This window comes from Rhinoderma darwinii, unplaced genomic scaffold (assembly GCF_050947455.1).
Source record: "Rhinoderma darwinii isolate aRhiDar2 unplaced genomic scaffold, aRhiDar2.hap1 Scaffold_1584, whole genome shotgun sequence".
In the NCBI taxonomy this organism is placed as follows: domain Eukaryota; kingdom Metazoa; phylum Chordata; class Amphibia; order Anura; family Rhinodermatidae; genus Rhinoderma; species Rhinoderma darwinii.
This window is the reverse complement of record NW_027461987.1, coordinates 207,800-225,495: the sequence shown is the minus strand read 5'-3', so window position 1 is coordinate 225,495 and position 17,696 is coordinate 207,800. Positions and strand designations below refer to the sequence as shown.

The 17,696-nt window shown below is 59.4% G+C and overlaps 1 protein-coding gene across 3 annotated transcripts in view; it reads right to left on the bottom strand.

Annotated features, from left to right (window-relative positions):
* The window catches only part of E2F4 (E2F transcription factor 4), a 39,195-nt gene that overhangs the window by 9,226 nt on the left and 12,273 nt on the right, over positions 1 to 17,696 (bottom strand). The window contains exons 3-7 of one of the 3 annotated variants that reach the window (XM_075848040.1): positions 15,162 to 15,323; positions 14,644 to 14,687; positions 14,502 to 14,563; positions 14,191 to 14,416; positions 10,257 to 10,400 (exon numbers count right to left, since the gene is read on the bottom strand). In XM_075848040.1, the coding sequence (XP_075704155.1) occupies positions 10,257 to 10,400; positions 14,191 to 14,416; positions 14,502 to 14,563; positions 14,644 to 14,687; positions 15,162 to 15,323 (638 nt within the window). Of the gene's footprint in view, positions 1 to 10,256; positions 10,401 to 14,190; positions 14,432 to 14,501; positions 14,564 to 14,643; positions 14,688 to 15,161; positions 15,324 to 17,696 lie in introns of all 3 variants that reach the window. The other 2 variants (XM_075848039.1, XM_075848041.1) reach the window with 2 other exon arrangements.

Below are 17,696 nucleotides of genomic sequence, written 5' to 3'. Positions count from 1 at the left end.
CGCGGAGCGCAGTGTGAACGGATCCAGCCTGTAGAGACGGAGCTCAGTGTGAACGGATCCACCCTGTAGACGCGGAGCTCAGTGTGAACGGATCCACCCTGTAGACGCGGAGCTCAGTGTGAACGGATCCAGTCTGTAGACGCGGAGCTCAGTGTGAACGGATCCAGCCTGTAGACGCGGAGCTCAGTGTGAACGGATCCACCCTGTAGACGCGGAGCTCAGTGTGAACGGATCCAGCCTGTAGAGACGGAGCTCAGTGTGAACGGATCCACCCTGTAGAGACGGCGCTCAGTGTGAACGGATCCACCCTGTAGACGCGGAGCTCAGTGTGAACGGATCCAGCCTGTAGACGCGGAGCTCAGTGTGAACGGATCCAGCCTGTAGACGCGGAGCTCAGTGTGAACGGATCCACCCTGTAGACGCGGAGCTCAGTGTGAACGGATCCACCCTGTAGACACGGAGCTCAGTGTGAACAGAACCAGCCTGTAGACGCGGAGCTCAGTGTGAACGGATCCACCCTGTAGACGCGGAGCTCAGTGTGAACGGATCCACCCTGTAGACGCGGAGCTCAGTGTGAACGGATCCACCCTGTAGACACGGAGCTCAGTGTGAACGGATCCAGCTTATAGAGACGGAGCTCAGTGTGAACGGATCCACCCTGTAGACGCGGAGCTCAGTGTGAACGGAGCCACCCTGTAGACGCGGAGCTCAGTGTGAACGGATCCAGCCTGTAGACGCGGAGCTCAGTGTGAACGGATCCAGCCTGTAGAGACGGAGCTCAGTGTGAACGGATCCACCCTGTAGAGACGGCGCTCAGTGTGAACGGATCCACCCTGTAGACGCGGAGCTCAGTGTGAACGGATCCACCCTGTAGACACGGAGCTCAGTGTGAACGGAACCAGCCTGTAGACGCGGAGCTCAGTGTGAACGGATCCACCCTGTAGACGCGGAGCTCAGTGTGAACGGATCCACCCTGTAGACGCGGAGCTCAGTGTGAACGGATCCAGCCTGTAGACGCGGAGCTCAGTGTGAACGGACCCACCCTGTAGACACGGAGCTCAGTGTGAACGGATCCAGCTTATAGAGACGGAGCTCAGTGTGAACGGAGCCACCCTGTAGACGCGGAGCTCAGTGTGAACGGATCCAGCCTGTAGACGCGGAGCTCAGTGTGAACGGATCCAGCCTGTAGACGCGGAGCTCAGTGTGAACGGATCCAGCCTGTAGACGCGGAGCTCAGTGTGAACGGATCCAGCCTGTAGACGCGGAGCTCAGTGTGAACGGATCCAGCCTGTAGACGCGGAGCTCAGTGTGAACGGATCCAGCCTGTAGACGCGGAGCTCAGTGTGAACGGATCCACCCTGTAGACGCGGAGCTCAGTGTGAACGGATCCACCCTGTAGACGCGGAGCTCAGTGTGAACGGATCCACCCTGTAGACGCGGAGCTCAGTGTGAACGGATCCACCCTGTAGACGCGGAGCTCAGTGTGAACGGATCCACCCTGTAGACGCGGAGCTCAGTGTGAACGGATCCACCCTGTAGACGCGGAGCTCAGTGTGAACGGATCCACCCTGTAGACGCGGAGCTCAGTGTGAACGGATCCACCCTGTAGACGCGGAGCTCAGTGTGAACGGATCCACCCTGTAGACGCGGAGCTCAGTGTGAACGGATCCACCCTGTAGACGCGGAGCTCAGTGTGAACGGATCCACCCTGTAGACACGGAGCTCAGTGTGAACGGATCCAGCCTGTAGACACGGAGCTCAGTGTGAACGGATCCACCCTGTAGACGCGGAACGCAGTGTGAACGGATCCAGCCTGTAGAGACGGAGCTCAGTGTGAACGGATCCACCCTGTAGACGCGGAGCTCAGTGTGAACGGATCCACCCTGTAGACGCGGAGCTCAGTGTGAACGGATCCAGCCTGTAGACGCGGAGCTCAGTGTGAACGGATCCAGCCTGTAGACGCGGAGCTCAGTGTGAACGGAGCCACCCTGTAGACGCGGAGCTCAGTGTGAACGGATCCAGCCTGTAGACGCGGAGCTCAGTGTGAACGGATCCACCCTGTAGACGCGGAGCTCAGTGTGAACGGATCCAGCCTGTAGAGACGGAGCTCAGTGTGAACGGATCCAGCCTGTAGACGCGGAGCTCAGTGTGAACGGATCCAGCCTGTAGACGCGGAGCTCAGTGTGAACGGATCCAGCCTGTAGACGCGGAGCTCAGTGTGAACGGATCCAGCCTGTAGACGCGGAGCTCAGTGTGAACGGATCCAGCCTGTAGACGCGGAGCTCAGTGTGAACGGATCCACCCTGTAGACGCGGAGCTCAGTGTGAACGGATCCACCCTGTAGACGCGGAGCTCAGTGTGAACGGATCCACCCTGTAGACGCGGAGCTCAGTGTGAACGGATCCACCCTGTAGACGCGGAGCTCAGTGTGAACGGATCCATCCTGTAGACGCGGAGCTCAGTGTGAACGGATCCACCATGTAGACGCGGAGCTCAGTGTGAACGGATCCAGCCTGTAAACACGGAGCTCAGTGTGAACGGATCAACCCTGTAGACGCGGAGCTCAGTGTGAACGGATCCAGCCTGTAGACACGGAGCTCAGTGTGAACGGATCCAGCCTGTAGACGCGGAGCTCAGTGTGAACGGATCCAGCCTGTAGACGCGGAGCTCAGTGTGAACGGATCCACCCTGTAGACGCGGAGCTCAGTGTGAACGGATCCACCCTGTAGACACGGAGCTCAGTGTGAACGGATCCACCCTGTAGACACGGAGCTCAGTGTGAACGGATCCACCCTGTAGAGACGGAGCTCAGTGTGAACGGATCCACCCTGTAGACGCGGAGCTCAGTGTGAACGGATCCACCCTGTAGACGCGGAGCTCAGTGTGAACGGATCCACCCTGTAGACACGGAGCTCAGTGTGAACGGATCCAGCCTGTAGACGCGGAGCTCAGTGTGAACGGATCCACCCTGTAGACGCGGAGCTCAGTGTGAACGGATCCACCCTGTAGACGCGGAGCTCAGTGTGAACGGATCCACCCTGTAGACACGGAGCTCAGTGTGAACGGATCCAGCCTGTAGACGCGGAGCTCAGTGTGAACGGATCCACCCTGTAGACGCGGAGCTCAGTGTGAACGGATCCAGCCTGTAGACGCGGAGCTCAGTGTGAACGGATCCAGCCTGTAGACGCGGAGCTCAGTGTGAACGGATCCAGCCTGTAGACGCGGAGCTCAGTGTGAACGGATCCAGCCTGTAGACGCGGAGCTCAGTGTGAACGGATCCAGCCTGTAGACGCGGAGCTCAGTGTGAACGGATCCACCCTGTAGACACGGAGCTCAGTGTGAACGGATCCACCCTGTAGACGCGGAGCTCAGTGTGAACGGATCCACTCTGTAGACACGGAGCTCAGTGTGAACGGATCCACCCTGTAGACACGGAGCTCAGTGTGAACGGATCCAGCCTGTAGACACGGAGCTCAGTGTGAACGGATCCACCCTGTAGACACGGAGCTCAGTGTGAACGGATCCACCCTGTAGAGACGGAGCTCAGTGTGAACGGATCCACCCTGTAGACGCGGAGCTCAGTGTGAACGGATCCACCCTGTAGAGACGGAGCTCAGTGTGAACGGATCCACCCTGTAGACGCGGAGCTCAGTGTGAACGGATCCACCCTGTAGACGCGGAGCGCAGTGTGAACGGATCCAGCCTGTAGACGCGGAGCTCAGTGTGAACGGATCCACCCTGTAGACGCGGAGCTCAGTGTGAACGGATCCAGCCTGTAGACGCGGAGCTCAGTGTGAACGGATCCACCATGTAGACGCGGAGCTCAGTGTGAACGGATCCACCCTGTAGACGCGGAGCTCAGTGTGAACGGATCCACCCTGTAGACGCGGAGCTCAGTGTGAACGGATCCAGCCTGTAGACGCGGAGCTCAGTGTGAACGGATCCAGCCTGTAGACGCGGAGCTCAGTGTGAACGGAGCCACCCTGTAGACGCGGAGCTCAGTGTGAACGGATCCAGCCTGTAGACGCGGAGCTCAGTGTGAACGGATCCACCCTGTAGACGCGGAGCTCAGTGTGAACGGATCCAGCCTGTAGAGACGGAGCTCAGTGTGAACGGATCCAGCCTGTAGACGCGGAGCTCAGTGTGAACGGATCCAGCCTGTAGACGCGGAGCTCAGTGTGAACGGATCCAGCCTGTAGACGCGGAGCTCAGTGTGAACGGATCCAGCCTGTAGACGCGGAGCTCAGTGTGAACGGATCCACCCTGTAGACGCGGAGCTCAGTGTGAACGGATCCACCCTGTAGACGCGGAGCTCAGTGTGAACGGATCCACCCTGTAGACGCGGAGCTCAGTGTGAACGGATCCACCCTGTAGACGCGGAGCTCAGTGTGAACGGATCCATCCTGTAGACGCGGAGCTCAGTGTGAACGGATCCACCATGTAGACGCGGAGCTCAGTGTGAACGGATCCAGCCTGTAGACACGGAGCTCAGTGTGAACGGATCCACCCTGTAGACGCGGAGCTCAGTGTGAACGGATCCAGCCTGTAGACGCGGAGCTCAGTGTGAACGGATCCAGCCTGTAGACGCGGAGCTCAGTGTGAACGGATCCAGCCTGTAGACGCGGAGCTCAGTGTGAACGGATCCACCATGTAGACGCGGAGCTCAGTGTGAACGGATCCACCCTGTAGACGCGGAGCTCAGTGTGAACGGATCCACCCTGTAGACGCGGAGCTCAGTGTGAACGGATCCAGCCTGTAGACGCGGAGCTCAGTGTGAACGGATCCAGCCTGTAGACGCGGAGCTCAGTGTGAACGGAGCCACCCTGTAGACGCGGAGCTCAGTGTGAACGGATCCAGCCTGTAGACGCGGAGCTCAGTGTGAACGGATCCACCCTGTAGACGCGGAGCTCAGTGTGAACGGATCCAGCCTGTAGACGCGGAGCTCAGTGTGAACGGATCCAGCCTGTAGACGCGGAGCTCAGTGTGAACGGATCCAGCCTGTAGACGCGGAGCTCAGTGTGAACGGATCCAGCCTGTAGACGCGGAGCTCAGTGTGAACGGATCCAGCCTGTAGACGCGGAGCTCAGTGTGAACGGATCCACCCTGTAGACGCGGAGCTCAGTGTGAACGGATCCACCCTGTAGACGCGGAGCTCAGTGTGAACGGATCCACCCTGTAGACGCGGAGCTCAGTGTGAACGGATCCACCCTGTAGACGCGGAGCTCAGTGTGAACGGATCCACCCTGTAGACGCGGAGCTCAGTGTGAACGGATCCATCCTGTAGACGCGGAGCTCAGTGTGAACGGTTCCACCCTGTAGACGCGGAGCTCAGTGTGAACGGATCCAGCCTGTAGACGCGGAGCGCAGTGTGAACGGATCCAGCCTGTAGACGCGGAGCTCAGTGTGAACGGATCCAGCCTGTAGACGCGGAGCGCAGTGTGAACGGATCCAGCCTGTAGGCACGGAGCTCAGTGTGAACGGATCCACCCTGTAGACGCGGAGCTCAGTGTGAACGGATCCACCCTGTAGAGACGGAGCTCAGTGTGAACAGATCCACCCTGTAGACGCGGAGCTCAGTGTGAACGGATCCACCCTGTAGACGCGGAGCGCAGTGTGAACGGATCCAGCCTGTAGACGCGGAGCTCAGTGTGAACGGATCCAGCCTGTAGACGCGGAGCTCAGTGTGAACGGATCCAGCCTGTAGAGACGGAGCTCAGTGTGAACGGATCCACCCTGTAGACGCGGAGCTCAGTGTGAACGGATCCAGCCTGTAGACGCGGAGCTCAGTGTGAACGGATCCACCCTGTAGACGCGGAGCTCAGTGTGAACGGATCCACCCTGTAGACGCGGAGCTCAGTGTGAACGGATCCACCCTGTAGACGCGGAGCTCAGTGTGAACGGATCCAGCCTGTAGACGCGGAGCTCAGTGTGAACGGATCCACCCTGTAGAGGCGGAGCTCAGTGTGAACGGATCCAGCCTGTAGACGCGGAGCTCAGTGTGAACGGATCCACCCTGTAGACGCGGAGCTCAGTGTGAACGGATCCAGCCTGTAGAGACGGAGCACAGTGTGAACGGATCCACCCTGTAGAGACGGCGCTCAGTGTGAACGGATCCACCCTGTAGACGCGGAGCTCAGTGTGAACGGATCCAGCCTGTAGACGCGGAGCTCAGTGTGAACGGATCCAGCCTGTAGACGCGGAGCTCAGTGTGAACGGATCCACCCTGTAGACGCGGAGCTCAGTGTGAACGGATCCACCCTGTAGACACGGAGCTCAGTGTGAACGGAACCAGCCTGTAGACGCGGAGCTCAGTGTGAACGGATCCACCCTGTAGACGCGAAGCTCAGTGTGAACGGATCCACCCTGTAGACGCGGAGCTCAGTGTGAACGGATCCAGCCTGTAGACGCGGAGCTCAGTGTGAACGGATCCACCCTGTAGACACGGAGCTCAGTGTGAACGGATCCAGCTTATAGAGACGGAGCTCAGTGTGAACGGAGCCACCCTGTAGACGCGGAGCTCAGTGTGAACGGATCCAGCCTGTAGACGCGGAGCTCAGTGTGAACGGATCCAGCCTGTAGACGCGGAGCTCAGTGTGAACGGATCCAGCCTGTAGACGCGGAGCTCAGTGTGAACGGATCCAGCCTGTAGACGCGGAGCTCAGTGTGAACGGATCCAGCCTGTAGACGCGGAGCTCAGTGTGAACGGATCCACCCTGTAGACGCGGAGCTCAGTGTGAACGGATCCACCCTGTAGACGCGGAGCTCAGTGTGAACGGATCCACCCTGTAGACGCGGAGCTCAGTGTGAACGGATCCACCCTGTAGACGCGGAGCTCAGTGTGAACGGATCCACCCTGTAGACGCGGAGCTCAGTGTGAACGGATCCACCCTGTAGACGCGGAGCTCAGTGTGAACGGATCCACCCTGTAGACGCGGAGCTCAGTGTGAACGGATCCACCCTGTAGACGCGGAGCTCAGTGTGAACGGATCCACCCTGTAGACGCGGAGCTCAGTGTGAACGGATCCACCCTGTAGACGCGGAGCTCAGTGTGAACGGATCCACCCTGTAGACGCGGAGCTCAGTGTGAACGGATCCACCCTGTAGACACGGAGCTCAGTGTGAACGGATCCAGCCTGTAGACACGGAGCTCAGTGTGAACGGATCCACCCTGTAGACGCGGAGCGCAGTGTGAACGGATCCAGCCTGTAGAGACGGAGCTCAGTGTGAACGGATCCACCCTGTAGACGCGGAGCTCAGTGTGAACGGATCCACCCTGTAGACGCGGAGCTCAGTGTGAACGGATCCAGTCTGTAGACGCGGAGCTCAGTGTGAACGGATCCAGCCTGTAGACGCGGAGCTCAGTGTGAACGGATCCACCCTGTAGACGCGGAGCTCAGTGTGAACGGATCCAGCCTGTAGAGACGGAGCTCAGTGTGAACGGATCCACCCTGTAGAGACGGCGCTCAGTGTGAACGGATCCACCCTGTAGACGCGGAGCTCAGTGTGAACGGATCCAGCCTGTAGACGCGGAGCTCAGTGTGAACGGATCCAGCCTGTAGACGCGGAGCTCAGTGTGAACGGATCCACCCTGTAGACGCGGAGCTCAGTGTGAACGGATCCACCCTGTAGACACGGAGCTCAGTGTGAACAGAACCAGCCTGTAGACGCGGAGCTCAGTGTGAACGGATCCACCCTGTAGACGCGGAGCTCAGTGTGAACGGATCCACCCTGTAGACGCGGAGCTCAGTGTGAACGGATCCACCCTGTAGACACGGAGCTCAGTGTGAACGGATCCAGCTTATAGAGACGGAGCTCAGTGTGAACGGATCCACCCTGTAGACGCGGAGCTCAGTGTGAACGGATCCACCCTGTAGACGCGGAGCTCAGTGTGAACGGATCCAGCCTGTAGACGCGGAGCTCAGTGTGAACGGATCCACCCTGTAGACACGGAGCTCAGTGTGAACGGATCCAGCTTATAGACACGGAGCTCAGTGTGAACGGATCCACCCTGTAGACGCGGAGCTCAGTGTGAACGGAGCCACCCTGTAGACGCGGAGCTCAGTGTGAACGGATCCAGCCTGTAGACGCGGAGCTCAGTGTGAACGGATCCAGCCTGTAGACGCGGAGCTCAGTGTGAACGGATCCAGCCTGTAGACGCGGAACTCAGTGTGAACGGATCCACCCTGTAGACGCGGAGCTCAGTGTGAACGGATCCACCCTGTAGACGCGGAGCTCAGTGTGAACGGATCCACCCTGTAGACGCGGAGCTCAGTGTGAACGGATCCACCCTGTAGACGCGGAGCTCAGTGTGAACGGATCCAGCCTGTAGACGCGGAGCTCAGTGTGAACGGATCCAGCCTGTAGACGCGGAGCTCAGTGTGAACGGATCCACCCTGTAGACGCGGAGCTCAGTGTGAACGGATCCACCCTGTAGACACGGAGCTCAGTGTGAACAGAACCAGCCTGTAGACGCGGAGCTCAGTGTGAACGGATCCACCCTGTAGACGCGGAGCTCAGTGTGAACGGATCCACCCTGTAGACGCGGAGCTCAGTGTGAACGGATCCACCCTGTAGACACGGAGCTCAGTGTGAACGGATCCAGCTTATAGAGACGGAGCTCAGTGTGAACGGATCCACCCTGTAGACGCGGAGCTCAGTGTGAACGGAGCCACCCTGTAGACGCGGAGCTCAGTGTGAACGGATCCAGCCTGTAGACGCGGAGCTCAGTGTGAACGGATCCAGCCTGTAGAGACGGAGCTCAGTGTGAACGGATCCACCCTGTAGACGCGGAGCTCAGTGTGAACGGATCCACCCTGTAGACACGGAGCTCAGTGTGAACGGAACCAGCCTGTAGACGCGGAGCTCAGTGTGAACGGATCCACCCTGTAGACGCGGAGCTCAGTGTGAACGGATCCACCCTGTAGACGCGGAGCTCAGTGTGAACGGATCCAGCCTGTAGACGCGGAGCTCAGTGTGAACGGATCCACCCTGTAGACACGGAGCTCAGTGTGAACGGATCCAGCTTATAGAGACGGAGCTCAGTGTGAACGGATCCACCCTGTAGACGCGGAGCTCAGTGTGAACGGAGCCACCCTGTAGACGCGGAGCTCAGTGTGAACGGATCCAGCCTGTAGACGCGGAGCTCAGTGTGAACGGATCCAGCCTGTAGACGCGGAGCTCAGTGTGAACGGATCCAGCCTGTAGACGCGGAACTCAGTGTGAACGGATCCACCCTGTAGACGCGGAGCTCAGTGTGAACGGATCCACCCTGTAGACGCGGAGCTCAGTGTGAACGGATCCACCCTGTAGACGCGGAGCTCAGTGTGAACGGATCCACCCTGTAGACGCGGAGCTCAGTGTGAACGGATCCACCCTGTAGACGCGGAGCTCAGTGTGAACGGATCCACCCTGTAGACGCGGAGCTCAGTGTGAACGGATCCACCCTGTAGACGCGGAGCTCAGTGTGAACGGATCCACCCTGTAGACGCGGAGCTCAGTGTGAACGGATCCACCCTGTAGACGCGGAGCTCAGTGTGAACGGATCCACCCTGTAGACGCGGAGCGCAGTGTGAACGGATCCAGCCTGTAGACGCGGAGCTCAGTGTGAACGGATCCACCCTGTAGACACGGAGCTCAGTGTGAACGGATCCAGCCTGTAGACGCGGAGCTCAGTGTGAACGGATCCACCCTATAGACGCGGAGCGCAGTGTGAACGGATCCAGCCTGTAGAGACGGAGCTCAGTGTGAACGGATCCACCCTGTAGACGCGGAGCTCAGTGTGAACGGATCCACCCTGTAGACGCGGAGCTCAGTGTGAACGGATCCACCCTGTAGACGCGGAGCTCAGTGTGAACGGATCCACCCTGTAGACGCGGAGCTCAGTGTGAACGGATCCAGCCTGTAGACACGGAGCTCAGTGTGAACGGATCCACCCTGTAGAGACGGAGCTCAGTGTGAACGGATCCAGCCTGTAGAGACGGAGCTCAGTGTGAACGGATCCAGCCTGTAGAGACGGAGCTCAGTGTGAACGGATCCAGCCTGTAGACACGGAGCGCAGTGTGAACGGATCCAGCCTGTAGACGCGGAGCTCAGTGTGAACGGATCCACCCTGTAGACGCGGAGCTCAGTGTGAACAGAGACCGATCTTCCTACGTTAAACTTTTGAAAGTTATTGCTGACCATAGATTCACCCTCCGCGCTGCGGTCTACGGGGAGGGGCCGGGAACGGGCCCCCTTTACTCCTCCCGGTAACTTACTATCTGATTGGTCCGGTTTGATGGGCTGGAATGAGGTAGAAGGACTTGGCCGGTCAGGACTGTGGTCTAAGGACGCGGAGGACTGGAGGGGGCGCGTGTCCACGCGGGGAAGGAGACGCGACTCTTTATCTTCTACTTCTGGGTCTGTGTGAAAAATAAGCAGTCCGTGCAGATCACATCCTAATCCCAGCAGCAGGGGGAAGGGAGAAGTCCCCGGAGGACCCCGCTCACTACAACCCATACTGCTTCATTACATACAGGACCCCATATCTCAGCTACCCGGACCCCTGACCGTACAGCCCGCCACTCACGCGCAGGGGGAAGGGAGAAGTCCCCGGAGGTCCCCGCTCACTACAACCCATACTGCTTCATTACATACAGGACCCCATATCTCAGCTACCCGGACCCCTGACCGTACAGCCCGCCACTCACGCGCAGGGGGAAGGGAGAAGTCCCCGGAGGTCCCCGCTCACTACAACCCATACTGCTTCATTACATACAGGACCCCATCTCTCAGCTACCCGGACCCCTGACCGTACATCCCTCCACTCACGCGCAGGGGGAAGGGAGAAGTCCCCGGAGGTCCCCGCTCACTACAACCCATACTGCTTCGTTACATACAGGACCCCATATCTCAGCTACTCGGACCCCTGACTTTACATCCCGCCACTCACGTGCAGGGGGAAGGGAGAAGTCCCGGAGGTCCCCGCTCACTACAACCCATACTGCTTCATTACATACAGGACCCCATATCTCAGCTACCCGGACCCCTGACCGTACATCCCGCCACTCACGCGCAGGGGGAAGGGAGAAGTCCCTGGAGGTCCCCGCTCACTACAACCCATACTGCTTCGTTACATACAGGACCCCATATCTCAGCTACTCGGACCCCTGACCGTACATCCCGCCACTCACGCGCAGGGGGAAGGGAGAAGTCCCCGGAGGTCCCCGCTCACTACAACCCATACTGCTTCATTACATACAGGACCCCATATCTCAGCTACCCGGACCCCTGACGGTACATCCCGCCACTCACGCGCAGGGGGAAGGGAGAAGTCCCGGAGGTCCCCGCTCACTACAACCCATACTGCTTCATTACATACAGGACCCCATATCTCAGCTACCCGGACCCCTGACCGTACATCCCTCCACTCACGCGCAGGGGGAAGGGAGAAGTCCCCCGAGGTCCCCGCTCACTACAACCCATACTGCTTCGTTACATAGAGGACCCCATATCTCAGCTACCCGGACCCCTGACCGTACATCCCGCCACTCACGTGCAGGGGGAAGGGAGAAGTTCCCGGAGGTCCCCGCTCACTACAACCCATACTGCTTCATTACATACAGGACCCCATATCTCAGCTACCCGGACCCCTGACCGTACATTCCGCCACTCACGCGCAGGGGGAAGGGATTCCCCGAGGTCCCCGCTCACTACAACCCATTCTGCTTCATTACATACAGGACCCCATATCTCAGCTACCCGGACCCCTGACCGTACATCCCGCCACTCACGCGCAGGGGGAAGGGAGATGTCCCCGGAGGTCCCCGCTCACTACAACCCATACTGCTTCGTTAGATACAGGACCCCATATCTCAGCTACCCGGACCCCTAACCGTACATCCCGTCACTCACGCGCAGGGGGAAGGGAGAAGTCCCCGGAGGTCCCCGCTCACTACAACCCATACTGCTTCATTACATACAGGACCCCATATCTCAGCTACCCGGACCCCTGACCGTACATCCCGCCACTCACGCGCAGGGGGAAGGGAGAAGTCCCCGGAGGTCCCCGCTCACTACAACCCATTCTGCTTCATTACATACAGGACCCCATATCTCAGCTACCCGGACCCCTGACCGTACATCTTGCCACTCACGCGCAGGGGGAAGGGAGAAGTCTCCGGAGGTCCCCGCTCACTACAACCCATACTGCTTCATTACATACAGGACCCCATATCTCAGCTACCCGGACCCCTGACCGTACATCCCGCCACTCACGCGCAGGGGGAAGGGAGAAGTCCCCGGAGGTCCCCGCTCACTACAACCCATACTGCTTCATTACATACAGGACCCCATATCTCAGCTACCCGGACCCCTGACCGTACATCCTGCCACTCACGCGCAGGGGGAAGGGAGAAGTCTCCGGAGGTCCCCGCTCACTACAACCCATAAATGCTTCATTACATACAGGACCCCATATCTCAGCTACCTGGACCCCTGACCGTACATCCCGCCACTCACGCGCAGGGGGAAGGGAGAAGTCCCCGGAGGTCCCAGCTCACTACAACCCATTCTGCTTCATTACATACAGGACCCCATATCTCGCTACTCGGACCCCTGACCGTACATCCCGCCACTCACGCGCAGGGGGAAGGGAGAAGTCCCCGGAGGTCCCCGCTGACTACAACCCATACTGCTTCGTTACATACAGGACCCCATATCTCAGCTACCCGGACCCCTAACCGTACATCCCGCCACTCACGCACAGGGGGAAGGGAGAAGTCCCCGGAGGTCCCCGCTCACTACAACCCATACTGCTTCATTACATACAGGACCCCATATCTCAGATACCCGGACCCCTGACCGTACAGCCCGCCACTCACGCGCAGGGGGAAGGGAGAAGTCCCCGGAGGTCCCCGCTCACTACAACCCATACTGCTTCATTACATACAGGACCCCATATCTCAGCTACCCGGACCCCTGACCGTACATCCCTCCACTCACGCGCAGGGGGAAGGGAGAAGTCCCCAGAGGTCCCCGCTCACTACAACCCATACTGCTTCGTTACATACAGGACCCCATATCTCAGCTACCCGGACCCCTGACCGTACATCCCGCCACTCACGCGCTGGGGGAAGGGAGAAATCCCCGGAGATCCCCGCTCACTACAACCCATACTGCTTCATTACATACAGGACCCCATATCTCAGCTACCTGGACCCCTGACCGTACATCCCGCCACTCACGCGCAGGGGGAAGGGAGAAGTCCCCAGAGGTCCCCGCTCACTACAACCCATACTGCTTCATTACATACAGGACCCCATATCTCAGCTACTCGGACCCCTGACCGTACATCCCGCCACTCACGCGCAGGGGGAAGGGAGAAATCCCCAGAGGTCCCCGCTCACTACAACCCATACTGCTTCATTACATACAGGACCCCATATCTCAGCTACTCGGACCCCTGACCGTACATCCCGCCACTCACGCGCAGGGGGAAGGGAGAAGTCCCCGGAGGTCCCCGCTCACTACAACCCATTCTGCTTCATTACATACAGGACCCCATATCTCAGCTACCCGGACTCCTGACCGTACATCCCGCCACTCACGCGCAGGGGGAAGGGAGAAGTCCCCGGAGGTCCCCGCTCACTACAACCCATACTGCTTCATTACATACAGGACCCCATATCTCGCTACTCGGACCCCTGACCGTACATCCCGCCACTCACGCGCAGGGGGAAGGGAGAAGTCCCCGGAGGTACCCGCTCACTACAACCCATACTGCTTCATTACATACAGGACCCCATATCTCAGCTACCCGGACCCCTGACCGTACATCCCGCCACTCACGCGCAGGGGGAAGGGAGAAGTCCCCGGAGGTCCCCGCTCAATACAACCCATACTGCTTCATTACATACAGGACCCCATATCTCAGCTACCCGGACCCCTGACCGTACATCCCGCCACTCACGTGCAGGGGGAAGGGAGAAGTCCCCGGAGGTCCCCGCTCACTACAACCCATACTGCTTCATTACATACAGGACCCCATATCTCAGCTACCCGGACCCCTGACCGTACATCCCGCCACTCACGCGCAGGGGGAAGGGAGAAGTCCCCGGAGGTCCCCGCTCACTACAACCCATACTGCTTCATTACATACAGGACCCCATATCTCAGCTACTCGGACCCCTGACTGTACATCCCGCCACTCACGCGCAGGGGGACTTGCTCCAGCAGGTGCCCGGCTTCTGCTTTCTGTCTCCTCCTGTGGAGAAGGTGGTGAAGGGCCGGGAGCGCCAGTCACTGCAGGAGGCGCCTGGACAAGATCGTCTGGTGGAGGGACAGGAACAACTACAGGAGGGGCGCTGGACGTGTCTTTATTCACCAGAAGAACCTCTATTGGTCCAGTGGAACTCTTCAAATGAATCTGAAACTTCTTCTGCCCGTTGACCCCCTGCCGATGAGAAAGCCGATAACAGACCAGGACCAGGCGGAAAGCGAGGACCGCAGAGAAACGGACTTACCTCTGGAACCGGGACCTCTAAGCAGGTGCCTGACGGAGCCTTGATGGCCAGCAGAGTGTCGCCTGCAATATAGAGCGGTACATGAGCGTCCGGGGGATGGGATGTAATGCTTATATTTAGGATGTGCCCCTCCTCCACTAACCTCGGAAGCAGCGGCAGATGTCCTCATGTGTCAGATATGAGAGCGTGCTCTTGTTAAGGAGGAACCTCGTAGTCACTGACCGCAGCTTCATCAATACCCCCCCAGATAAAGAGGGACCCCCCCCCCCCCGAGATGATTGAGGAACGTTGTGGAAGGCGTCTCAGGAGACAGTGGAGACCCCAGACGCAGCTTCCAGGGGTCTCCACGCGGCCCCTCCCCATTGTCAGAGCCGTTACCAGGGTTTTAACACAAAAGACATTTATCACCAGCAGGATCACTGGGACCCCCACCCATCCCTAGAACAGGGGTCCTCCGCCCAGTATGAGGCAGGATCGTGGTCACACCTGCTGGGCTGTCAAACACCGGATGGAGCGGCAGCGAGGAGGAACGGGGATGGAGACCCTCCCTCTAGAGATGGCTGGGGGTCCCAGAGATCCCACATCAATCACCGCTCCTGTGGAGAGCCCTCCTCATTAACCCCTGTGCTGCGGGCGTGGAGCGGCACATGAGAAGGATATCCCGTGTTCTGCACGTCGTCCGTCACGTTCCTGATGCTCTGCTGCACCCAGACCCGCTGCTGGTCCAACTCCCGCTCCCGCTGCTCCAACTCCGTCAGCTCCGCCTTCAGATCAATCAGCTTGTCCGCAATCTCCCGAGTGTTACAGCCGGGACCGACCCCCCTGAAAGCAAACAGACCAAAAATAACGCTCCACCCAACACCGAGACACAGAGGAACGCTCCACCCCAACACTGAGACACAGAGGAACGCTCCACCCCCAACCCTGAGACGCCGAGGAACGCTAGAGGAACGCTCCACCCAACACCGAGACAGAGGAACGCTCCAACCCCAACATCGAGACACAGAGGAACACTCCACCCCCAACCCTGAGACACCGAGGAACGCTCCACCCAACACCGAGACAGAGGAACGCTCCAACCCCAACATCGAAACACAGAGAAACGCTCCACCCCAACACCGAGACACAGAGGACCGCTAGAGGAACGCTCCACACCCAACCCTGAGACACCCAGGAACGCTCCACCCAACACCGAGACAGAGGAACGCTCCAACCCCAACATCGAGACACAGAGAAACGCTCCACCCCAACACCGAGGAACGCTCCACCCCCAACCCTGAGACACCGAGGAACGCTCCACCCAACACTGAGACACAGAGGAACGCTCCACCCAACACCGAGACACAGAGGAACGCTCCACCACAACACCGAGACACAGAGGAACGCTCCACCCCAACACCGAGACACAGAGGAACACTCCACCCCCAACCCTGAGACACCGAGGAACGCTAGAAGAACGCTCCACACAACACCAAGACACAGAGGAACGCTCCACCCAACACCGAGACACAGAGGAACGCTCCACCCAACACCGAGGAACGCTCCACCCCCAACCCGGAGACACAGAGGAACGCTCCACCCCAACACCGAGGAACGCTCCACCCCCAACCCTGAGACACCGAGGAACGCTCCACCCAACACCGAGATACCGAGGAACGCTCCACCCAACACCGAGACACAGAGGAACGCTCCACCCAACACCGAGACATAGAGGAACGCTCCACCCCCAACACCGAGGAACGCTCCACCCCCAACCCGGAGACACAGAGGAACGCTCCACCCAACACCGAGACACAGAGGAACGCTCCACCCAACACCGAGGAACGCTCCACCCCCAACCCGGAGACACAGAAGAACGCTCCACCCAACACCGAGACACAGAGGAAAGCTCCACCCCAACACCGAGACACCGAGGAACGCTCCACCCAACACCGAGACATAGAGGAACGCTCCACCCCCAACACCGAGGAACGCTCCACCCAACACCGAGACATAGAGGAACGCTCCACCCCCAACACTGAGGAACGCTCCACCCCCAACCCGGAGACACCGAGGAACGCTCCACCCAACACCGAGACATAGAGGAACGCTCCACCCCCAACACCGAGGAACGCTCCACCCAACACCGAGACATAGAGGAACGCTCCACCCCCAACACTGAGGAACGCTCCACACCCAACACCGAGACACAGAGGAACGCTCCACCCCCAACCCGGAGACACAGAGGAACGCTCCACCCAACACCGAGACACAGAGGAACGCTCCACCCCAACACCGAGACACAGAGGAACGCTCCACCCCAACACCGAGACACAGAGGAACGCTCCACCCCAACACCGAGACACAGAGGAACGCTCCACCCCCAACCCTGAGACACCGAGGAACGCTCCACCCAACACCGAGACAGAGGAACGCTCCAACCCCAACATCGAAACACAGAGAAACGCTCCACCCCAACACCGAGACACAGAGGACCGCTAGAGGAACGCTCCACCCCCAACCCTGAGACACCCAGGAACGCTCCACCCAACACCGAGACACAGAGAAACGCTCCACCCCAACACCGAGGAACGCTCCACCCCCAACCCTGAGACACCGAGGAACGCTCCACCCAACACCGAGACACAGAGGAACGCTCCACCCAACACCGAGACACAGAGGAACGCTCCACCACAACACCGAGACACAGAGGAACGCTCCACCCCAACACCGAGACACAGAGGAACACTCCACCCCCAACCCTGAGACACCGAGGAACGCTAGAAGAACTCTCCACACAACACCAAGACACAGAGGAACGCTCCACCCAACACCGAGACAGAGAGGAACGCTCCACCCAACACCGAGGAACGCTCCACCCCCAACCCGGAGACACAGAGGAATGCTCCACCCCAACACCGAGACACCGAGGAACGCTCCACCCCAACACCGAGACACCGAGGAACGCTCCACCCCCAACCCTGAGACACCGAGGAACGCTCCACCCAACACCGAGATACCGAGGAACGCTCCACCCAACACCGAGACATAGAGGAACGCTCCACCCCCAACACCGAGGAACGCTCCACCCCCAACCCGGAGACACAGAGGAACGCTCCACCCAACACCGAGACACAGAGGAACGCTCCACCCCCAACCCTGAGACACCGAGGAACGCTCCACCCAACACCGAGACAGAGGAACGCTCCAACCCCA